This window comes from Callorhinus ursinus, unplaced genomic scaffold (genome assembly GCF_003265705.2).
Source record: "Callorhinus ursinus isolate GAN/ISIS: 27379988/994484 unplaced genomic scaffold, GSC_fseal_2.0 scaffold12, whole genome shotgun sequence".
NCBI lineage: Eukaryota > Metazoa > Chordata > Mammalia > Carnivora > Otariidae > Callorhinus > Callorhinus ursinus.
This window is the reverse complement of record NW_027397074.1, coordinates 34,701,662-34,727,253: the sequence shown is the minus strand read 5'-3', so window position 1 is coordinate 34,727,253 and position 25,592 is coordinate 34,701,662. Positions and strand designations below refer to the sequence as shown.

At 38.0% G+C, this 25,592-nt stretch overlaps 1 protein-coding gene across 5 annotated transcripts in view; it reads left to right on the top strand.

The window, feature by feature from the left end:
- Positions 1 to 4,299: 4,299 nt before the first annotated feature.
- The window catches only part of SNX13 (sorting nexin 13), a 131,435-nt gene continuing 110,142 nt past the window's right edge, over positions 4,300 to 25,592 (top strand). For 3 of the 5 annotated variants that reach the window (XM_073898927.1, XM_073898928.1, XM_073898925.1), the window contains exon 1: positions 4,872 to 5,006. Coding sequence is in view for 1 of the 5 variants with exons in the window: in XM_073898924.1 (XP_073755025.1) it covers positions 4,377 to 5,006 (630 nt within the window). In the remaining 4 variants the exon portion in view is untranslated. Of the gene's footprint in view, positions 5,007 to 25,592 lie in introns of all 5 variants that reach the window. The other 2 variants (XM_073898924.1, XM_073898926.1) reach the window with 2 other exon arrangements.

Below are 25,592 nucleotides of genomic sequence, written 5' to 3'. Positions count from 1 at the left end.
GTAAAGAAGTGCTCAAAAAACAAACAAAAAACTACCTCACATTGATATGAGTACATTAAGAGGACATAGGGCAACTAAGAATTCCCAATGCCCAAAGCTGGGACAATTTGAGCAACAAAATAAAAAAGTGTTGGATTTAACCCAAAGTACAAAATAAATATGTATGAGTCCATACTCATATAAATGATTGAATTGATAAAAAATGAAGAAGAGACAAATTTCCCATGCAAAATAATTCCAAATAATTTAAGTAGATATTCTACCCTCAAGGAGAAGGAGCATAATTCTGGGCTCCTTGTGTGTGGGCTGCTGATAGTGACTTCCAAGGAGTATAGCAGTATGGCAAGGGGAAAAAACAGTAACTTTGTAGCAGAGAAATCTGACAAACATTACCTCAGCCAGGTTGATTGAAGTCAACATCAACAGTGATAAATGATGTTGATAGTATATACCCTTGATAGGTGACTTGGGGCAACTCACTAAATTTATCATGGCCTCAAAGGGTAATAAGATCTACTGTGACAGCCTTCTTCAATTGTTAAGCATAACATGTGCAAAATACCTCCCACAGCACCTGACCCATAATAAGTACTGAAAAATAGTATTCATAATTGAGAATTAAATGTTTGAAAAGTGCTCCAGGTCTAATTTTTGTGATGTAAAAATATCTCTTTTAAAAACTACTGGGGATGCCTGGGTGGCTCGGTTGGTTGAAGCATCTGCCTTCGGCTCAGTTAATGATCCCAGGACCTTGGAATCAAGGCCTGCATCGGGCTCCTTGCTCAGCGGGGAGCCTGCTTCTCCGCCTGCAGCTCCCTCTGCTTGAGCTTGCTCTGTCAAATAAATAAAAACCTTAAAACAAACAAACAAAACTATTGACTGAGGTTGCCAGTGATCTCTTCATACTTCTGAAATGTGAAAATTATTATTTTGCTATGGCTACATCTATTGTTAGCAAAGCTTCATATTATCTTTGTTTCAGTTTTTTAGGCTTGAGTTGCCTCAGTATTTCCTCAAAAAATACTATGCAAGAAAAAAGCACAAGCTGGGCTATTTGAAACTAGACTTCAGATCACTCTTAAATGCCCCAAGATTTTTGCTTCCTGTTGCCCTACTAAAGCTATAACAAAGATTCAGGATATCCTGCTGTTGTCTTTCTTAGAATGTGTCTCCTCTGTTGGCAATGCATTACTTCAATGCTGATTCACTGTCTTTGTTATTGGGCCTCGTTAATGAATGCATAGTACTACTTAATGTTCAGTAGCGGTGGTAATTGACACTGATGATATGGTATTATCAAGAAACTGGAGTTAATGAAGTGGCTTAAGAAACCAAAAGATTAAAATATAACAACTGTGTGATAGATTCAATTTGCTTGGAAGGTTGATGCTATATTTTTCCAGTTTTTCAAAAGGAATTGTAGCCAATTTGTAACAACCTGAATATGCAGGAGAATTTTTTTTATCTGTTTTAAAACGAAAAAGTAGGCAAACTAGATATTCCAAATTGCTGCTTGGTGGTTTAGAGATCACCGGCAGTGGCCTGTTTAAAAGCATCACACACTTGGTTTTTGCTTCTGACCTCTTTTTGTCATCCCTTCCTGTGTTAATTGGACAGATTGGACACTGCTGTTGGGGAATCAAACCTTTTGCAAGAACAGCCACTAAATATCCTTATCATGTGTTTCTTAAGATTGTTTTGTTTTGAATTTCTGATTGATAGCCAAAGCAGCCAGCATCTCAGATCAGCTGGCTCCAGGTTTCCTTTGTAACAACTGATATGATGTTTTCAAGACCATATGGAATGCAACTGTAATCGGTACCAAATTAGGTGCTTATTTTAAGCTAGCTGATTCTGTAAACATTCTTTCCCAACTATATAATTTCTCAATTTCCATAACTCACCGAAATGGCATACCATATTCAGTTTGTTGCTCACCTTGCTAGCAAGTTAATTTTAACTCATGCCCAAGATAAATGTAAGGTTTGTTTTTAACATATTTTATCTTTTTTAGCCCTCATCCCATTACCACCATCAAAAATAAAGGCGTAGGTCATATTTCTGTCATAAACTTCTCTCCAGCATTCTAGTGACAGTAGAAGTAACTCGCCCCATAATTGCAAGATAAGAATGCACATTGGCCGACTTAAAAAAAATTAACCTTTCAACACCAAAGATTCTGTTTTAAATCAACTTTAATTAGGCTTTTTCCTTTTGAGTTCTTTTAGAAAATGATTACCCACTCAAGAAATATTGTCTACTATGTTCCATGCAATATTCTTAGTATTCAAGGTGCTGAAGAAACATCACTGAACAGAACAAAAATATCCCTGACCTCGTGGAGCTTATATTCTAATGGAGGGAAGACCGACAATAAGAAAGAAAAATAGCGGGCGCCTGGGTGGCTCAGTTGGTTAAGCGACTGCCTTTGGCTCAGGTCATGATCCTGGAGTCCCGGGATCGAGTCCCACATCGGGCTCCCTGCTCAGCGGGGAGTCTGCTTCTCCCTCTGACCCTCTTCCCTCTCGTGCTCTCTATCTCTCATTCTCTCTCTCTCAAATAAATAAATAAAATCTTTAAAAAAAAAAAAAGAAAGAAAAGTAGTAATTACGTTAGAAGGTGTAAGAGTTATGAAGAAAACTGAAGCAAGGGGGTGGGGTGGGGACAGGCAACATTTTAAATGGGTTGATCAGAGTAGGCTTCTTTGAAAAAGGTGACATTTGAGCAAAGATGGGACAGTAGTGAGGGATGTAGCCATGCAAGTATTTGGTGGAAAGATCCTTCTAGATGGAGTACAGTCAGTGCAAAGGCCCCAAGGCAAAAAGATGCCTTGCTGTTATAGGAGCAGGAAAGCTGGAACAAAGTGCTTGGTAGAAATGAGGTCAGAAAGGTGGATGTGAGGAGGGACTCGGAAGGCTAGCTAGCATAAGGTTTTTTAGGTCACAGGGTGACCTGGCTGAGAAAGGACTCTGGCTGAGAAAACAGGAGCTAATGATTTTGGCTTGCTCCTAGGTCTGTAGATAAACTCTTTAAATGTTAAAAGCATGTTCATGTCACATTATAGGTTGGTACAAACCTCACGTTGTTTACACTTACTTCATCACCTTTAGGTGAAAATGTATTGCTCCTGGAATGGGAAAATAATGTACAAAAAGTTAAATACTCAAGGCTAGTTGCCTAAATTACAGTTTTAATTCACCAGCAGGTATCTTAAATATTAATAAGTCTCCTTCTCTGTTTTCTTACTTACAGGTTGGAACAATATCTTTTTCCAGCTTCCTTGTTGTCTCTAGTATCTCTTAGTTTCCTTTAATATCTAGGTCCAGATAGTATATTCCAATCGTATTTCCTATTCATGGCTTAATCTGTCAATACCAGTAACACATTTTATTGTGTTGCAGAGATAAGAATTCTGCTGGGCCAGTAATATGGAAATTATGTATCAGATGTAGACCAAAACAACAACAAAAACTACTTTGCCTCAATTAGTTGAATTCATTAAAATGAAGGTTTTTCTTGAATTTCTACCAGACTACCTAAATGAACAATTTTGTTTCCTTGGTGAGGATACAACAGAATAGTGGTAACACAAGTTTGTAATGCCTTCACTTAATATTTTGAGAATATGAGAGTAATGTGTTAAATTTCATTTTATAAAATAGTACCATTGTTAAGGAAAGGAGTCGAGGTGTGGGGAAGGAGATTCCGGAAAGGGGAATGAACTATTGGCATTAGTTTTCCCAAATGCCTTTGTACCCCCTGTAAAAATCTGAAAATCTTCAAATTTCCTTGTAAACTAGTTTCTAACACACCAGAGTAATACACTTTGACAGCAGGTTCAGGTAAACTACTTGCATTCATATTCAGGTAGAAGTGACTGCCTCCAATTCCACACAATGTAACCCATCTAGTAGTAGATTCAGAATGGTGTCAGTCTCAGGGGCTTCTATGCACAGAGTGCCCGAGTTCAGTCCCATTTTAAGTTGGCACTATTTACAATGACACCTGCTGAAATTTGCACCGATACATAAACATATTCTATCAAGAAGCCAGCAGAACTGTAGAAATGGCAGTTAAAAAGCAAAAGTGGCTCTGTTTTGTTTTGAGATCTCTCAGAAGCTGCGAAACTAAGCCCTCATTGTTATGCAGGTGCTGGCCAATCACCTAATCTGCAACAGTCCTAACCGCTAGGATAGTGGGTAAAGCTGATATGCCTGTATCAGTTCTACAACCTGTCGCACACCCCAGAAAAGGGTTCGCTGACGACTGGTAAGGACAAAGGAAAGTTTCTGTCAAAGTTCAGGAAGAGAGGGACTGCGCGGGGAGCAGTTTCAGATCATATTTAACCCCATTCGCGGAGGGACCCGACCCTCCGCATGCTCCTAGGTCGCTGCTGGGCAAAGGAAATGCGAGAGGAAAGTTTTTCTACAGGACATCTGCCGCCTTGTCCCCGAGACGCGCGAGGTCCGCAGCGCCATCAGTCGAAAGCTCGGTCTCTGCCGGTCTCGCTCCACCCCCGAGTCGGCCCATCCCGGCGTGCGGCGGAGGACGAGCGAACTCTGCGGACGCGCGCGCCAGCTCCGGGGCTGGCCCTGCGCTGGGCCCCGTCTCCACTCCCGGCAGTCCCAAGTCCGCCTGGGACCCCAGTTTTGGAGGCCTCACCGCTGTGGCCGAGTGGGCCGCGAGGCGTCCACCTCCACTTCCCCACGCGCCGGCGCCATGGAGACGGTCACGAGTCGCCGGCGGCTCCTGCGCTCACCAATGGGAGCGCACGTCGCAGAAAGACGCGGACGTCGCTCTTCCAAGATGGCGGCGCGTCCGTCGCGAGCAGCCGGGCCGGGGGGAAGCCAGCAAAGCCGAGTAAAGCCGCCGCCCGGGAGAGGACTGAAGGAGCTGTTTCGGCCGTTGGCGGCGGCTCGGGCAGTTTTCGGTGCTGCTACGGCTGTTGCCATGCGGCGAGGCTAGGGAGGAGCTCACTTCCCCGGGGTGTAATAATGTTAACAGAGGTAAGCGGCGACGGCGGCCAGTGTTTACCTGTGAAATGGGGAAAGGGGCCGGCGCCAGCTCTTCCGAGAACATCATTTCTCCCGCCCGCGGGCCTGACCCTCCGTAGCGGGCCCCGGGGCCCGAGGAGCAGTGGGGATCCTACAAGTGCCCTCTGAATAGGAGCTGTGCTGACTCAACAGAGTCCCACCACCTCCGGCTGCTGTGCCTCTTCTTTCGCAGTTGCCACTTGACCGTCGCCCGTGGCACTGGTCACCCTCCTGCTGTCGCTACCTCCTAACTCATCGCTTCCTTCGTGGTGTCCCCTTACGCGCTGCTCTGTGGCAGCGTTGGTCTCTCTGCATTGTTGCTGGTTCCTGTTCCCCTACGGTTTGCCCGAGATCTCCCTTCTCCGGTCCCGGCCTCCAGGGCCCTCCACCTCCAAGCTCGGTTAGCATCCTGGGTTTGTCACTTGGCCAGACCGGTTTTTGCCCACCCCCTACTTTGCCTACTTCGTGAAGTGGACCTTCTTTCTCAACTGACACTCGAATAGCCCAGTTATATCACCGTCCCCCCTCCCCACCCCCACACCCTGTCACCTTTTTGAATCGTAGGAATCAGAAAGTTTAGTTTAGCATCTACACTCTTGATTTGCTTAAGGCTCCCTTGGTACCCTCTGTGGAACAGTTTTTGTTTTTGTTTTTGTTTTTTTAAACTTGGACCTGAAATGGAAGTAGGGCAACTATGACTAGCCAATCAGTTTCCCTTTTCTAGTGCCTCATGTCCATTGCAAAAAAGCAGACTTTTTGAAGAAGTAGAGTTTGCCTTTACTAGCAATACTTTAAGGGCAAGAACTAAATTGATCTAGTAAGATACTTGACCCAAGTTAACACAGTTATGTGTAGTGGTATATGCTGGTGTAGGCGTGATTGAAGATAACTTCTGCAGCTTGTGGATTTGAGGAAATGTATTAGAAGCTACTTGCATGAAGTCCTTTGAAGGTTCCGCTGTCAGCTGTCAGTGACTAGCTTGGGCATCTTTGTGGGCTGAGTTAAGGATAGGAAACAATTTTAATGGGCAACAGGAAGTATTCCTACCTGGGCCAAAAGGAAATAAAATCGTTTGTAGATGAGTGGCTTTTGTTGTGTTAAAATGTGATGAAAAAGGATTTACTTGCCTTTCCAATTTGATAAACCTCTGAGGAAGTTCACGCTTTGGTATTTGCCCTTGATCTGGGCACAGAGCCTCCACTATGATGTCTCTGGTAAATACTTACTGGTTGATTGTAATTCATGAACTCCTTATTTCTAGTAGTTTGTAGCTCACTTAATATTTTTTTTTTTAAGATTTTATTTATTTATTTGACAGAGAGACACAGCGAGAGGGAACACAAGCAGGGGGAGTGGGAGAGGGAGAAGCAGTCTTCCTGCTGAGCAGGGAGCCCGATTTGGGGCTTGATCCCTGGACCCTGGGATCATGACCTGAGCCACCCAGGCGCCCCTCACTTAATATTTCTAAATTTCACATATTTTTCATTCCTGGAGTTTATTAAATTCTCAGAGATTATGATATAAGTTTCTGTTGTCATTAGTAGTATTAGGTTAAAAAAAAGATCTGAGTAGCAGAAGTTGTATTTTTACCTTCAGTATGATATTTTGGTGAGAATAATTAGCTTTATAAGTTTCAGTGGAGTCTTTAATGTGTGATATTTTATGACATGATCTTCTGATGAAACTTGGCTTAGGCTAGCATGTTTTGAAGAGTTGTAATGCTATCACATGAGCTCATTGTCTGCTAGTAAAATGCTAGTGCCTTGATTTGGAAGGACTGTACCTTCTAAGCTTCTGTATTGTAAAATGATTTCGTGTTTCAGTGAAATATTTTAAATAGTAAGTCATTGATGCCAGTAAGATGTACTGTAGTGCTTTGTGTTTGTTACTGGTGCAAAGCTTGTAAGTGGCCGATCCAGGTTTCCCACCTTGGCAGTCCCTTCCGAGTCCATTCTGTTAACTACTACGAAGGCCCAGGTTAAATGGTACTTGGATTTTATCTTTGGTTTTTAGTAGTCATTTTATAGGTTAGAAAACTGAAGCCCAGAGACTGGTCCAAGGTCAACATTTATTGGTGGCAAATGTGAAACTTGAATCCCATCTCCTGACTTAGTACAGAATTCTGACTGTATAGCTTTCAGTGAGTAATTTTCAGCTCTCTTGATCAATTTATAATATACTTTTTTTTAAAGATTTTATTTTATTTATTTGAGAGAGAGAGAAACAGCATGAGAGTAGAGAGGGTAGGGGGTTGGAGGGAGAAGCAGGCTCCCTGTGGAGCTGGGAGCCCGAATCAGGACTTGATCCCAGGACTCTGGGATTATGACCCAAGCTGAAGGCAGTCACTTAACCAACGGAGCCACCCAGGCGCCCCTAATACACTACTATCTTGTCTGAATATTGTCAGTAGGTAAACTGAGGATTATTATTTGAGAAAGACTTTTTACTTTACCTTAGCCTTTTGTTTTTAAGGCTCAGAAATAGTCCTATTTTGAAATATATTAGAAAATTTTACTCAATATTGATTACTAAAAAATTAATAGTGTGGGACTCCATTTTACTGCTCCTCGTTCTAACATAGATCAGGAGATATTAGGGGAAGTGATTTAAGTCATGTTAGATCTTAAAATATGTAATGATGAGCTATGTTACAAAAGAATCTCTTGTTCAACAAGCAGACCCTGTGCTCAGAAAGTGGTGAGTGGTACTGTCTGCTTGGTTCTTTGGCATCTCAGCATTTGAGGTAGGAGATGCTGTCCTTGATAGCCAGATGAGAAGACTGAGAGTTAAAATAGTTTGCTTAAAATTATGTAACAGGTGGTGGAACCAGGAGTCACACCTAGGTCCTTTTATTCCACATTGTGTGCTGTTTTTGTGGCTCAGTGTGGAATGCATCATTAATTTTCTTTTGTAGCTGATAATCATCAGTAGAGACTATTTTTAGGTTTAAGTTTTTTTTTTTGAACCAGGATGAGGATGCCAAGTATATAGATACATAATAGTAACAGTAGTGATAAACATGCATATGAAACTTCAGTTTTGCATTTTGTCAAAATAGGTCTTTGAAACCTTTACAGAAATGAGAAAATATGCAAGTGATCAATTAAGGGCCATCTTAAGTTAAAGGAAAAATTACCTAGTTGAGCAAATTAATATGTAGATTGAACTTTGAAACCTGTGGTATGATAGATTAGTGTGAATTGAAAGTACAGTCCGGTAGGTCCTCTTGCCCTTTTTTTTTTTTTCTCTGTAAAGGTCAGTTAACAGTTTTCGATTTAAACTTTTTGGCTTTAATTTGTATTATTATTTTCTTCTTTTTTTAAAAGATTTATTTATTTGAGAGAGCGAGAATGAAAGAGAGAGAGAGTACATGAAATGGGGGGGCGGTCAGAGGGAGAAGCTGACTCCCCGCCTAGCAGGGAGCCCGATGCGGGGCTCTATCCCAGGACTCCGGGATCATGACCCGAGCCGAAGGCAGCCACCTAAACAATTGAGCCACCCAGGCGCCCCTAATTTGTATTATTTTCATTCTCAATACAAATGAAATATTTAGAAGACTTGCTAGCCATATCCGTGTGTCTTTTGCATTTTCCACATAGGGATGACAGATTTGTTTTAAATGTCTAGTTAATCTTTTTCCCCTTCTACTGCCTTTGCTGCCGTTAAGACTTCTTATTCTTAATGTTACTCCTATTTGTCAAAAGTTTACTTGAAAATTATTTGTTTAATACCTATTCACCCTCCACTGCTCTCTTTTTTAAAAAAGTATAAATTTACATATATCAGAATTAGGGTATGGGATGTTTACTTGAGGATTTGTTTGAGTTAATCTGAATTTTCGCAGCATTAGAATATAATGGAATACATTAGGATATAAAGAGGTATTTATCAATGGATTTTCTTTAAACACATTTTTAAATTTTTTTTCAAAAGCTATTAGGGTTATGATTCTGAGCATTTATTATTACAGAGAACTAAAGGTATAGAAGATGTAGGAAAATATGTTGAATTTAAACCAGAGCTGTGGTATACTCTGGAGGTGGTTTTTTGCATAACAAGCAGTTACCAGCCTGTTGACATTTGTCTTGTGCTTTCAAAAATATGTAGTAAAACATGGTAGCTGTTTAAGCTTAATAATTTGGGTTGTGTGCAAATGTGAGGCATTAGTAAATGTTAAATAAAAATGGTTTATATTTGTGTTAAGTCACTGCCACCCAGATGTATTGGTTTTTATATATTAACACTAATTGTAGCTTTTGTGGTTAACAAGATACAGGTGGGAAAAGGCGCACTCTGTAGCACTTTTAGAAGTCCCAGATTAATAGTTGTTAAGGGAATAAAATTTTTTGTTTTAAATACATTTTATAGATACTTGCACAAAGGAAGTTTGTTCTTTCGGGATTTTTCATAGCTTTTGATAGGTGATTTGCTCTCAAAGGTGATAGAGTTTGCATTCTCTTGCAAAATTGTTTAACCATGTGATGGGTAATTTTATTTGTCAGCTTAACTGGCCATAGGTGCCCAGATTTAACAGTATTTCTGGGTGTCTTTTAGGGTGTATTTGGATGAGGATGAGATTAACATTTGAATCAGCGGACTCTTTAAAGTAGATTGCTCTTCCTATTATGGGTGGGCACTCTCTAATCCCTTGAGAGCCTGAACAGAACAACAGGTAGAGGAAGGAGGAATTTACCTTTTTTCCCCTCTGCCTTACTACTAGAGCTGGGACATCACATCTCATTTTATCTTCTTCCCTTGGACTGGGATATAAATCATTGGTTCCCCCCCCCCCCCCGCCAAAAAAATGAATCATTGGTCCCCTGGTTATCAGGCCTTTGGACTGAATTACCACTAGTTTTCCTGGGTCTCCAGCTTTCAGAGGGCAGACTGTGGGACTTCTCAGCCCCCATAATCATGTGAACCACTCCTTCATAATAAACCCCCTTAAAAAAAAACCTCTATATTTCCTATTGGTTTTGTTTCTCTGGAGAACTCTAATACAGAGACCTAACAGAGTTTCTTGTGTGTCTCTCTGGGAAATCCTGAGATGTAATGAGCTGTGCAGCAAGGAAGGATTTTGGGGGGCTCTTTTTAACACACTCTTGCCCATAATAAATGTTTAGTAAAAAATTATGACTTGCTTTTGTTAGTATATTTAAGAGAAGTATTCTTGGGATGCGTTAATCTTTAAACTACATGAGCTGTTTTTTAAATGATTAATGATAATTGTAAAGGCTTCTAACCAGAACAAGAATCGTAGCTCCATTGGCACCTAAAGGATGTTAAGAAGTAGGAAAGAGATTCTATAAGGGGAATGGAAGGACATTACTGTCTAGAATAAGGCTGGCTGCTAACTGTACACACAACATTGTTTAGCATCTTTTGATAAACCGAGTTGAATATTGCCAACCATTTCTCAAGAATTTTAAATGCGTGGGGCACCTGGCTGGCTCAGTTGTTAGAATGTGTGACTTTGGATCTCAGGGTTGTGAGTTTAAGCCCCCTGTTGGATGTAGAGATCACTTAAAAATAAAAATAAAATCTTAAAAAAAATGTTTAAAGGGCCTTTGATTTATTTTTTCTCCTTTTGATTCCAGATTTTCTGAGTTTATAAATTATATTCATAAATATTTTCATTATGTTTTATTAATCTAGCACACATATACTCCTTGTTCATCATTCCTGATCAGTAGGTTGCTAGCTAGTTGATAGAATTTCAAGCAAAAGCAAATATATGTGACATTTTAGTTACGCCCTATAACTTTATATTAAACATGTCTTCCATTCAGTATTTTGAAATATTAAAATGGAGGTTTTAGTTTTTTATAACTATCCTTGGGAGTCCTAGATAGGGAGATATCAGTGTGTATGACTCTGGTGTTTGGATGGTTTGTCCAAAGTTTGTTGACCAGTTTTCCATAGACATTGATAAAAAAATATTTTCTTAACTAGTCTACTGTATGTTTATGATTAAAAGTGTTATTATGTTGGGTGCCTGGGTGGCTCAGTCAGGTAAGCGTCTGCCTTCGGCTCAGGTCAGGATCCCAGAGTTCTGGGAATCAGTCCCACATCTGGCTCCCTGCTCAGTGGGGAGTCTGCTTCTCTGCCCCTCCCCTGGCTCATGCTCACTTTCTCTCACTCCCTCTGTCAAATAAATAAAATCTTTATAAAAAAATAAAAGTGTTATATTAATTGCTACAAGTTTATGAAATTATTTTGGGGAAATACAGAATTAAATTTGGGAGAAGAACTAGGAAATAAGTAGAAATGTTTGTAGTTTTAAAGATTAAAGGTAGGGACGCCTGGGTGGCTCATTGGGTTAAGCATCTGCCTTCAGCTCAGGTCATGATCCCGGGTCCTGGGAGTGAGTTCTGCATTGGCCTCCTTGCTCAGTTGGGGGAGTCTGCTTCTCTCTGCCGCCACTCTCCCCCTGTGGTGTGCGTACTCTCTCTCTGACAAATAAATAAATAAAATCTTAAAAAAAAAAATAAAGATTAAAGGTATTGGTTATATGTCATAAGGCCACTGGAAAACCTGTTTGCTTTTCATCTCTTTATGTAGTAGTTGCCATCATATATATAGCTTTTCACAGCTTACTTAGGTTTAGTCTCATTTCTAGTGTAACTGTGGAATGAAGAGAAATCTCTTAGAGGGAGAAGAAAAAGGTTATGAGAGGATGTTTGCTTCAGGTGGAATCAACCAAGCTGTGTTAGCTGAGTAATAATGGAAAAGGACGAGCTTTTGGAAGAGGAAGAAAATAGATTCTATCATGGGGAAGTTTTCAGTGCTGGTCACTCAGTAGCTAGCCATTTGGTGGTGAAGCTAAGTGACTTTATGGCATTCCCTGAGTGAGGGTCTCAGAGTATGGTTTTTACAATGTCTTTTGAAATTTTGTGGTTTTACAGACCATTAAGTGTCCTCTCTGTTGAGGGTAATCTGAAATTGACTTTCTATTTCTCAGGTTTAGTTTTTTTTTTTTGCCTTTTTTTTATTATTATGTTATGTTACAACACTTTAAATATTTGGGAGGAGAGGGAACTTTGAATTAAAGCAGTTGGACAGCTTTTAAACTATTCTGCCTAAAAAAGGGGTTAAAATTGAGTGAATAAATAGGCTGGACTCATGGTGGTGATGCATCCTCATGTCTATCAATAAATTACACCTACCACCGTAGTGAGGCAACAGACAAATAACCTATATGTTAAGTAGTATAAGGATGAGTCCCGACTTCACTTATTTATGATGTGACATTAGGGAAGTTGTTTGAAATTTTTGTCTTCGTTACCTTGTTTATAAAATTAGATAATAGCACTTCCTAGCGGCTCTCATATTGTTGTGAAGATCAGAGAACATGATAGAGTACAACTTTGTAAATTGTCAATCATTAATCAAGTATTAGTGGTTAATACATCAAGTTTTTTTTCTGTATGCCTTGCACTAATATGACTCCAAGTCCGAGGCTCTAGCTTTATGGCTCCTTGGCTTCTTAGTGGGTGGCTGCATGGATCCCCGGAGAAAGAGGGTGCCTCCTGGCTATTAGTGCAGATATAGGGGAGGCAGAGAATAGATTAAAAGAAATGAAAGGGATAAAAAGTAGACTGAGAGCCTGTCTTGCAAACTAGTAATGAGGTTAGTTTCCTGTGTAGTTGGTAAACTGATTCCAAAGCATTTTTGAAAGAGAAGTTCTAAAAAATATTTTGAAAAAGGTTACTTATTTGAGGGTTAGCAGTCATTTCTACATATTCTTAAATATTTGTCGGAAAAGAAATCTTTAATCAACCCTGATAAATTCTTGAAAGGAAAACCTGTTGTTTAGGATAATTTCCATAAAGCTTTGGTTATAACTTGCACTAGAGATTAATTTTTGTGGTTTAATTTATTCACCAAACACAAATACACCTAATGTGTGGTAGGCACCTGAGAAGTTCTGATCCTGAAGCAGTGAGTCAGATCTGAAACCTGCCCTCAGAAAGTTCACTATCAGAGCTAAATTGTGTCAGTTTGGCACTCATTCAGCTGAAGCCTTGAGGTCTTTTGTCAAAATAAAACATCACATAATTAAAGGATGAAAAATTAAGTGGAAGAAAAGGTTGGAATATGTAATTAAAAGGTAATTACTTGCATTAGCTTTATAACTCCAGGTAAAACTACCAGTTTGGATGAGATGGCAGCTCTAAAATGAGTTTCTCCTTGCTATTGAAGAGTCAGCCCATCTCTCCTGTCTGTATTTGCTCCAAGCTAATTCATAATAAATGAAAAAAAAAAAAAGAGAGAGGCAAAAAAATCTGTGAATTTGTCATGTTCTTTGTTTTTGTTTTTTCCCTGAAAAGACTCTTTAAATCTCCTTAAGGGGTCTACCATAGTCTACTGAAGGATCCAGCTGAATTCTGTTACCCTGATGAAAGTAATGCTTAGTCTCCACCCTCATCTATTATATATTCATTTATATGTTTATTTTGTGTTTCTTCCCTACTGAATGCAAGCTCCTGAAGATGAGGCTCACAGTTGTGTTCCCAGTTCCTGCTCCTCATTAAATATCTTTTGAGGAAATGAATGCTAAATATTCTTTTCAGTAAGATTAAGATAAAAGTGAAAAATAATTAAGACAACAATTGTCTACCATAAATTAATGCTATCACATTAATTACCTTTCGAGTATTGGTTACTCTCAGTGTCCATTAGATAGTTTTTAATAGGATACTCTGGTTGAATATTGTGTTTGGAATCACAAAACACGAAGTTTGACCAAAAAACGTTGAACACCAGACTTTTCTTTAGAATGTTTTTCTGTCTTAATTTTTCCTACAGGTAAAAATATGGTTAGATTGATCTTATTTTCATATGACCAATTACAAATGCAAGAACAACTTAGATTTTATCTTGTATATCTTAATACCTGATTTTTATTAGGATTTTATGTGTACTAAAAATTCGTATGCCTGAACTAGATAAAACTTTGTTTCTAACAGTACAATAATGCTGATTTTTGTGGTGTTTTGCTGAGTGTTTCATCACAGTTTGTATAACCTTTAATGCTATCTTGAAAGTCCTCAAGTATGAGCAAAAATTTGGTCATGGGTTTCAAAAAGTTGGAAATTTGGCGGGTACATTTTCAAGGAGGGCAACTGCTACCGTAATCTCTTGTTAGAGACAGAACATTGTTAGATCATTTCAAGCCATCTACAGTTCCATTATAAATTCAGAAATGATATGTACCAGAAAAGTTCAATGAAACAATTCTGTGTTCAGCTTTGAAATTAAACTGGTTTATGGTCTTTAAGTTAGTACCAGACACTTCATATACATCATCTGGAATAATTTACTGTTGTTGGTTTATTGCACTGTTTTCTCCCAATTTCCTGAGGAAACTTTTTATCTGTTGCATCTGTGAAACCCCCAGTCTTGCTTTTGCTTTTCACTGGAGCTCTGCATGATTGGAGAGTCCTTGGATGTTACTATGCTTAAACCTGAATTGGTTTTCTCCTGGAACTCTGGAGCTATTTTTAGCCTGGCTATGGTTTGGCACAAGAGAGTGTGTGATTCTTTGTATTGTGACTTTTAAGGCTAGAGTTGCCTGACAACGTGAATGTGTGGAGAATGGCTTTTGGATTCACTATCATTTGAGGCTTGGAAATTATAAAACTGAAGTGCCGTGTTAATGGAAGAATTAAATATGAAATAAAATTTCATCTCATTTTAGTTATTACATAAATTTTGGGAAGTAATTGGTCTGATTTTAAGATATGTGTTATCCAGTGTTTCTTTAAGTCATAATATTGTACTTTAGATTAGTTCTTGATGTGTCTTCTCGAGTTTATTTGAGATGGTATATTTTTCTCAGGGTATTTAATCAGACTGCAGTTATTAATATAATCAGCTATTTTTGTGCCCGATGTTAATTACTAACATCTGACACATTTTCTTGAGGTAGCACCTAAGTGCTCAACACTTAAACCTTTGGAATAGTCTAATCCTGGTAAAAGTTAGAATAAGAGGAAATGGGATAGGGGGAGGTTGGAGGCAGCTTGAAAGGTGTAACAACAAAGAGAAAAACTGAAATAAAACGTATTTTACAAAGAGTGGGTATGTTGATTACATAAAAATTTTAGAAAAATCAGTTAGGCTTCAGAGTATTTTATAATTTATTAAAAGTGTGTTTTATGAACTAAAGCTCAGCAAGTTAATGTCTGATAACTCAGAATATTGAATCAAGTAACAGGCACTAATGCAGAATTTAGTGTGATTATCTTTGTACTGGGGCAGAGTGTTAATCATCTTTTTTCTACCTATCTATAAATCTTTATATATGTACATATATATTTTCTAATCACAAATTGAACATTCTAATTTCTGAAGAGTGTGTGCTGATGATTAAGAGCGATGGCTGGTGTCAGATTATTTGGATTTGAATCAAAGTTTTGTCACTTTAGAGCATTTTGACTTTGGAAAGTTATTAACTTTTTTGAACCTCAGTTTTCTCATCTGTGTGACTGTAAATTAATGGTACTTAATGCCAGTAAGTATTAAGTGAAATGACACGTTAAATCCTGTGAATAATGTTTCCCACAGTAACATTCAGTAAATACTAGGTTTTATTATTATTTCTTCAGATGTAAATAGCAAGTAGTTTATTTTCATAACTTAGAATTTAGTGTTTGAAGTTGTTTTCTGTGTTCTTTGTTTCATAGTGGAGGTTTTAAAATGTCAAAACAAAGAAGTCCTCTTTGACCTAGATGATCTAATTCTTCCCTTTCTGTCTCAGTTTTTACTAACTTTCTAATTTATGTATTACGTTGAGAGCTAGATTTAGACTGAATTTCAGGAGGAAATCGAAGAGGTGATACCTGTACAATATGAATTGGTCATAACTAGAACTTTTGACTAACCGGTATATCTCTTCTATATTAAAGCTTTTACTGTAGGTGAGTGAAAGGGAAAAGTTGTAGTACAATTTCATATTGTGCTTTAAAAATGCCAGTGTTATATAGTTTCTGTTATGGGAAGTACTATGATTCTTGTCATTTTGATAAAGTTTTACGTAAAGTAGCTTTGAATTTATATACGCTCTTCTTTTGGATTGTTCCTTTTATAGGGAATAGGCGAGGAATGTAAAAATCCTTTGTTTAAAAAATATATATAGTGGCATGAGTTGTATTAGTATTGTGCAGTGAGTTAAGAAAAGGACTGAGGGCTATGTTATTACAAATAACATATTTGTATTACAAATTTGTACTTACAAGTCTAAATAATGGATACTAAGCATATAAATTATTTCAGTTCCTTCATACAACAGCTGACTATCTGCATTCATCCAATAATAAACTGTTATACACAAGGAGGGGGTGTTCCTGTTATAAAAACATTTTACTTACCTGGAGATTACGCCATCAAAGTCCTTTGTGGGTGAATCTGTATCTGTCTTTATTTTCCTTGCTGTCCTTATTTTTTCCTTCTTGTTGGTGATGCTTTGTGGATATGTTATTTTCCCTTGCTGCTTTTATTATTCTCCTCTCTGTAAGCTTGCAGCTTGCCCTGTCAGGGCTTTTCCCCCAGCCTTTACCCTTTCCTCCCTCTTGCAAATAAACAGGCCATTTTCATTTTTAACTTACCACGAATGGGTATAAAAATATTTTTCTGTTAATTTAAGAGGTGAACAAATAAAACAGTATATATATATATATTTAAAACAATATAGTGCAGTATAATTTTTTCTATGATGGTGTGCCTCTTGTCTGAATTTATCTTGATTAAAAAGACTCATGATCTCTGAGTTAATGACCACTGTTGAGCTTTGTTTTTTTATTGTGAATTAAAAGGATCTTGTAGTACTTTCAGGGTCATTGTTTTGATATTGAGTTGTTACTGTACAGCTGTTAGGAATGTGAAGGAAATTTATGTGTATCTGTGCCAACTCCAGAACATACCCTAGAAGTTATCTGAATGCTGTTACTTACAAAATCTACATCAGATTTTTAAAGACTACAAGGGATTTAAGATGTTAGTGTCAGTTTAGTTACTTCAGGTTTTTCTGATATATTGAATTTTTGAATCTCAGTAAATCACTTTTGATTTTTCAGATATTGTGTGTAGAATCTTGCCCATCCCCTCCCCGCTTCTTTTTTAAAAAGTCTACTTGAGAGTCTGTAAAATAATGGTTCAAAACATGCTTGAATTTTAAACCAAGCTCAGTTCATGGCCCAGTTCTATGAGTTAGCTGTTTCCTCATCTGTAGAATAGAGTTAGTAATATAACTTATGTCAGAGTTGTTGTGAGAATTAAATATATATAAAGTGGTTAGCAAAGGTCCTAGCCAATACGAAGCACATAGTAAATGGTGGCTCTGACTGTTGTGTTAGAGGATGCTCCGTTTCATAAGAAGAAACAGTAGAAGATTGGTGAGAGTTCGTGGCTAGGCTTTGCATTAAAGATCTAGGTCTCTCAACTGTTACAGGCTTGTGTTGTTTTGATTTACCCTTGGATGATGTCTGATGGGGGAAAGCAAAAGTTGAGTTTGAATATTGAAACTTGCATTCGTGTATTGTTCTAGTCATGTGTGAATGAGAGAGAAGAGGGGCCATTTAGGAATATGGCCTGGTTTGTCTTGCTTTTGTGCCTGTGAACTGCTGTGCTAAAAGTTTTGTGGATTTTAGTAGAGGAACACTTTTGTACTTGGAAATCTTCAGGTGTATTAGTTAAATTCATTCTTTATAATTCATTTTTGTCAAAGGCACTGAATATGAATTGCCATGTAACTAAGCTTATTTTTCAGTATGAGGTAATGATAGAGAATGGTCTTGATTTTTTTTAAAAAGGTTTTATATATTCATTTATTTATTTAGAGAGCATGCATGCACATGTGGGAGAGCCAGGGGAGGGGCAGAGGGAGAGAGAGTATCTCCAGTAGGATCCGGGCTGAGCAGGGTAGGGCTTGATCTCTGGACCCTGAGATCATGACCTGAGCTGAAATCAGGAGTCGGAGGCTCGACCGACTGAGCCACCCAGCTGCCCCAGAGAATGGACTTGATGTTTGAGAATCGTTAATGTGGCCCAAAAAAGGTAGGTAGACAGTAGACCAATTGTTGGGTTAGAAAAGCCAAGTGCAATACTGTATTATATTAGAACAATACATTTTATTTTAGTTTAGTGTTATAGTAAGGTATTTATGGAATAGGAAGAAAATTACTGAGAAACCTGGACATTCAGGATTTTAATTTTTTTTTTTTTTATGTTTTCTTTCTGGTCTTGAGGAATATAGTGGAATAATGCCCTCTTCCCCAATAAAACATTTCCATCGTTTCAAGAAATGTAATGAATTAAGACACTCTCCATTATTCAGAAAGAACATTTTTAAAATAAAGTATTTATAGAAATATATAAAATATATATAAAGTATATATAAAATATATAATTTGAATCAATTTTTTAAAGTGCAATTTTTCAAACATACAGAAACCTTGAAAAATAATGCGTTTAGCACTCATGTACCAAGTACCTGTATTGTTAACATTTTGTCATATTTGCTTTATTTCTGACTCTGTGTGTTATTTTTGTTGTAGCCGAATCATTTTAAAGTAAATTGCAGATATGTCACTTTTCCTCAAAATACTCTCATAATCTCCCAAGAGTATGGATTTTTTTTGGCTTTTTAAGTTTTTATTTTAAGGGGCGCCCAGGTGGCTCAGTCATTAGCGTCTGCCTTTGGCTCAGGTTATGATCCCACTGGGATCAAGCCCTGCATTGGGACTCCCTGCTCTGCAGGAAGCCTGCTTCTCCTTCTCCCACTCCCCCTGCTTGTGTTCCCTCTCTCGCTGTGTCTCTGTCAAATAAACAAAATCTTTTTAAAAAAAAGTTTTTATTTTAATTCCAATACAGTTGGCATACAGTGTTATATCAGTTTCAGATGTACAATATGGTGATTTAGCAATTCCAAAATTACCTGGTGCTCATAATGACAAGTGTACTCCTTAAGCTCCATCACCTGTTTAACCCACCTCCCCACTCACCTCCCCTTTGAAACCATCAGTTCTCTATAATTGTGAGTCTCTCTCTCTTGATTTCAACCCTCCTCTTTCCCCTTTGCTTGTTTCTTAAATTACACACATGAGTGAAATCATAGGGTATTTGTCTTTCTCTGACTTACTTCGCTTAGCATAATACTTTCTAGCTCCATCCATGTCATTGCAAATGGCAAGATTTCATGGCTGGATAATATTCCGTATATTATATATGCACACATACCACATTTTTATCCATTAATCAGTCGATGGACACTTGGGTTGCTTTCATATCTTGGCTATTGTAAATAATGCTATGATAAATATAGGGGTGCATATATCCCTTTAAATTAGTGTTTTTGAATTCTTTGGGTAAATACCCAGTAGTGTGATTGCTGGGTTATAGGGAGGTTCTATTTTTAACTTTTTGAGGAACCTCCATACTGTTTTCCAGAGTGGCTGCACCAATTTGCATTCCCACCAGCAGTGCACTAGGATTCCTTTTTGTGTACATCCTCGCCAACACGTGTTGTTTCTTGTGTTGTTGATTTTAGCCATCCTGACAGGTGTGAGGTGATATCTCATTGTGGTTTTGATTTGCATTTCCCTGATGGTAAGTGATGATGAACATCTTTTTATGTGTCTGTTGGCCATCTGGATGTCTTTGGTGAAATGTCTGTACATGTTTTCTGCCCATTTTTCAATTGGATTATTGGTTTTTTGGGTGTTGAGTTGTGTAAATCTTTTTTTTAAAGATTTTATTTATTTGAGAGAGAGTGAGTGAGAGAGAAAGCATGAGTGGGGGGAGGAATAGAGGGAGAGGGAGAAGCAGACTCCTTGCTGAGCAGGGAGCCTGCCTCTGGGCTCCGTCCAGGAACTCCAGGAACTCCAGGATCATGACCTGAGGCCTAAGGCAGAGGATCAGTTGACTGAGACTGAGCCACCCAGGTGTCCCAGAGTTGTGTAAATTCTTTATATATTTTGCATACTAACCTTTTATCAGATATGTCATTGGCAGATATCTTCTCCTATCCCATGGGTTGCATTTTAGTTTGTTGATTGTTTCCTTCTCTGTGCAGAAGCTTTTTATTTTGATGTAGTCCCAGTAGTTTATTTTTGCTTTTGTTTCCCATGCCTGAGGAGACATAACTAGAAAAAAATTGCCATGGCCGATGTCAAAAAGGTTAGTGCCTGTATTTTCTTCTAGGATTTTGATAGTTTCCTGTCTCACATTTAGGTCTTTCATCCATTTTATTTCTGTGTATGGTGTAGGAGTGGTCCAGTTTCTTTCTTTTACATGTTGCTGTGCAGTTTTCCCAACACCATTTGTTGAAGAGATGGTTTTTTTTCCCATTGGATGTTCTTTCTTGCTTTGTTGAAGATTAATTGACCATATAGTTGTGGGTTTATATCTGGGTTTTCTGTTCTGTTGATCTATATGTCTGTTTTTGTGCCAGTACCATACTGTTTTGATTACTGCAGCTTTGTAATACAACTTGAAATCCGGAATTGTGATGCCTCCAGCTTTTCTTTTTGAAGATTGCTTTGGCTATTTAGGGTCTTTTGTGGTTCCATACAAATTTTAGAATTGCTTGTTCTAGTTCTGTGAAAAATGTTGTATTTTAATAGGGATTGTATTAAATGAGGATTTAAAAAAGTACAACTACAGCATTATTGTCACACCTAATAAAATTACCGATAATTTCCTTTTATCATTGAATATTCACTATATTAAAATTTCCCTAGTTTGAACCAGAATCTGTTCCAGCAATATCACTGTTAATATATTTAATCCAGAATAGGTAATCTCTTCATCTTTCTTTCTTCTTCTTCTCTTTTTCCTCTTTCTCATCCTCTTTTCGCTCCTCATTGTTGTGAGTGGTTGTCCTGTGCATTAGGATGCACACAACAACACCCTTGGCCTCTGTGATAGTACCTTCTCCTTTACCCCCCCCTCACCATCACATTTTGATAACCAAAAATGGCTTCATATGTTGTTAAATGTTTCCTGGGGAGCAAAGTTGTCCCTGGCTGAGAGCCACTACATTAAAGGTAGTACTCCTTCTTCACTGTAATTTTTTAGATACTTATTCCTTAGAATTGTTTTTATCTTGAATTGATTCTGTTCCATTTTTGTGTGTCTAGCCTGCTTTGCTTATTTATTTATTCTTTTTTGTTGTTTAGCTAGCAAGTGGTAATTTAAAAACTGGTTTTATTGAGATATTATTCACATACTATACAGTTCACTCATTCAGTGACTTTTACTGCAGAGAATTATACGTACACTCCATTGCTGCAATAAGTTGTAGAAGTCATTACTCCCAAATAGAAAAACCCTCACCCTTTAGCCATCATTCCCAAATCTTCCTTCTTTGAGCCCTGGGCTATCACAAATACCTCGCTATGGCTTTGCCTATTTTGAACATTTTATATGAATGGAATCAGAATTTGTAGCTTTTGTGACTGGTTTCTTTCATGTAGCACGTTTTCAGGGTTCATACATGTTGTAGTATATATCAGTACTTCAAATTTCTTGTATTGCCTAATGATATTCCACTGTATAGGTACACCACATTTTGTGTATCCTTTCACCTGTTGGTAGACATGGGGTTATTTCCATTTTTGTGCTATTCTGAATAATGCTGGTATGAACACTTGTGTACAAGTTTTTGTATGGACATAACATTTCATTTCTCTTGGGATGTGTAGTAGGAATGGAATTGCTGGATCATATGGTAACTGTGTTTAATCTTTTGAGGAACTGTGAACTGTTTTCTAAAGCACCTACACCATTTGACATTCCCACCAGCAATGTAGGAAGTTTCTAGTTTCCACATCCTTGATATTATTTGTTATCTCTCTTTTTGAGAGAGCTGTCTGGTGGGTGAGAAGTGGTATCTCATAGTGGTTTTGATTTGCGTTTCCCTTATGTTTAATGGTGTTGAACATCTTTTCGTGTGCTTTTCATGACCATTTATCTTCACTGGAGAAAACGTGTATTCGAATCTCATGCTCATTTAAAAATTGGGTTGTCTTTTTCTTATTCAGCTTTAACAGTTCTTTGTATATGTAGAGGTTCGTTATCAGATATTTAATTTACAAGTATTTTCTCCTGTGTGTTGGCTTTTCATTTTCTTAATGATATCATTTGAGTGCAAAATTTTCTGATTTTGATATAGGCCAATTTATCTACTTTTCTTTAGTTGATTGTGCTTTTGGTGTCAAAAGGTATTTACATTTTGCAATGTATTTTTTGTAGTTATCTTCAAGAGATAGTATTACTAGTATTGCATAATTGAGAACAAGTAGATAATAGTAGAGCTGAAATTAAGTTGTTGCAGTTTTCTCCAACTTGAATTTTTAAAAAATTTTTTGTGAATTTAGTATCACGGATATGGTGTGTATGTGTTTATAGAAGACTTCACTGAAATTTGAGGGTGATGAAGAGTTGGGTTTACATTGTGCAGTGTTGAGGGGCGCCTGGGTGGCTCAGTCCTTAAGTGTCTGCCTTCGCCTCCAGTCATGATCCCAGGGTCCTGGGATCAAGCATCCGGCTCCCTGCTCGGTGGGAAGCCTGCTTCTCCCTCTCCCACTCTCCTTGCTGTGTTCCCTCTCTCGCTGCATCTCTCTCTGTCAAATAAATAAATAAAATCTTTACATTGTGCAGTGTTGGATAATTAACAACCACTATGCTCTAGTGGGGAAGCTAACTACAGTGACTTGAAATTCTGCAGTGTTCCTGTTTTCAGTTGCCCTGTTGAGTGTTCATGGTTAGTCACACCCCAATAGGAGGAGGAATCCTCCCAAAGCAGAGACACCGTGTATTTCCAACCATGCCCTCTTTGCCCCCGTAATTTGCTTACTCCCCTTTGCTAAATTCCTGGCTGCATTATCTCGTGATAATTGCAGTGCTTATCCCATTATTTTTTTCTCCTAGCACATTTTGAGTCTCTAGGTCTTAACTTTGGAGATCCTTTATTAGGCTGGCTTGTTTCAGCATCACTCTACGTCCAAGAATGTTACTCTTGAGGATCATCTCTGTTTATGGTCCAGCTGCCTTTTCACAGTCACTTGCAGCAGTGTCTGCCTTCATCACCTCCATCTTCCTAATGTCATACTTCCTACTAAACGTTTTAAAATTCTTATTAACTACTTAAATAATTACACCTTGGCAATATACAAATAGTATTTTTTTTAAAGATTTTCCACATGCAAATCTGTTTTAAAGGACGTGTGTATTAAGCTATTTCCTCATTATTACCATAATTTGACCAACTATTATGCCTTGCATCTCAAAGATGTTTCATATTTTTTGCTTAGAGGAGTACAAATGTTATGACAGCCTTTATGATCATAGCTTGCTAGAAATAAATGTTAGTAATAGTGTATTCATTTAAATATTTCAAGTGAATTGTTAATTGAATGCTAATAAATTCAATTAAGGATATGGTGTGTCTTTTGTAGGAAAAGTAGTATGTGCATTCTAAAAATAATGAAGTATTATTTGCACTATAACATGATTTTTGAAAAGTAAACCAGTGCAGAAGCATATTTAGTAAAAGTATTGTTTGCTTTTTCCATTTTCAAAACCGTATTTACTTCCATATCTTTGTCGATATTTAAACACATAAGAGAATTTTCTTAAATTTGTAAAAATAAAGTTAAGGTAGTGATGTGAATTACCTTTTCTTTGATAAGTTTCTGAACTGTTTATTTAATTTTTCCAATGATTCTTGTTTGTTAGTATACTTTATACTGTTATCTTCCCCCTACCCTATAGGTAGCAGTTACTCAATGAACTGATTTGACACAGAAACCAAGGATAAGTGGAACCTAAGTGTTAAGATGCCAGTTGATGATCAGAAAGGAAGATAAACTGTTGAAGATTATTACGGGGAAAAAAAAATCCTGATTTATATAACATTGATTTGATGATTGATCAGGATACTGTGTGTTCAATGTATACTACTGAGAGCGTACTGCATGTGCCAAGTGTTATACTTGGCACCAAGAATACATCAATGAACAAAACATACACAGTTTGTGTCCTCATGAGACTTATAGTATATGGCATATATCAGGAAATAAACAAGCAATTTCAACATAATGTGATAAGTGAGGATATTGGCAAGAGAGTGGTTGAAATGGTGAACTCTGGAGTCCGGTCTAGATAGGGAAGTGGATACAGAAGTGGGCTAAATAAGGAGAAAGTAGAAGAATCAAGTGTCTGCAACTCCGAATGACAAAAATAGATACTGTTGGTATAACTAATTTAGAGCTGGAAGATGGTAGTCAGAGAATAAGATAATTAATTTTCACATTTCCCATTCAGAGAAGACAAGGTGATGATGAAGTCTAGAGTGTGGTCTTACAGTGGCTAAAGTGGAATTGCACTGGAAGTTGGCAAAGGTGAAATATTAATGATGTTAAAAATAGAGTGATGGATGGATTATCCCATATGTATATTAAATGATTCAAGGTTATATAGTACTTGGGATAGAGAAGAATGTTGAGTGCCATGTATCAGGAGTTTTGAATGAACAGGAGTGCCTTGGAGATTAGTAGTTCCTCCCTGTGACTCTGTTGAAATAACTTGGGGAACTTAACAAACTACTAACGCCCTTACCTTAATTTTGCTGCACCTCGGAAATCCTAATAGCTAGCTCTCATCCCCAGCTATTCTGATTTAATTTGTATGTGGTATAACCTGGGCGATGGGACTTTAAAATCCCCCCAGGTAATTCCAAGGTGCAGGAATTGCACAGGGACAGAGGTTCTTACAGGAACCTGACTGGGAGTTATGATTGGGACCATGACCCTGCATTAAAAAGTCAGAGTAAGTGATAAATGAAAAAATAAGCAGCCTTTGAGAGAAGCGGCTTTTATTTAAAGCAAACAGTGAAGTTTTTGAGGATGTGGGTGTGTGTGTTGTTTTGTTTGTTTGTTTGTTTTTTTTAACCATGGAACAGAGTAAACCTAGAGGAAAGCTTTGGGTGGGAGGGAAGCAGTGGGAAGTTGGATAATGGAGGAAAAAGCAAGAACAGTACAGTGGTTAGTGTACAAGAGAGTACTGATAACTGAATACACTTATCTTGGTAGTTACCAAACATAACAGGGCATAGTGGGTTCAGAATTGGTGTGGAAAATACATTCATTCCATAGTGGGTGACAGTTGGTAATTGGGTAAATGATTCTCAGGAGTCAGTTTTGACCTTGATGGGTTGAACATCATAGGAAACGCTAGCCTTGTACCCTTCTCTTTGTTATGGCGTTATGGGGTTTGGACTGATGGAGCAAGATATATGGAGAGACCCAGAGTTCTGGGCTGTTGTTCCACAGGTTCCCTGGGGAGCGGTTAGAGGCCTGGTTTGTTTGTTCTGACACTGGCAGGTGGCAGCTTTGGAGTGTCAAGGCTTGGTCCATTCTGCATAGCATAGTTCTGCACACTCACTCTGCTGCTTATGTGCGTTTGGCACTGGCAAAGCCTTTACTCTTTCTTTTACTCTTGATGCTTTTCAGAATGATTGTAATTGTTCAGTTTCAGATTTGTGTACAGCTCTTGATG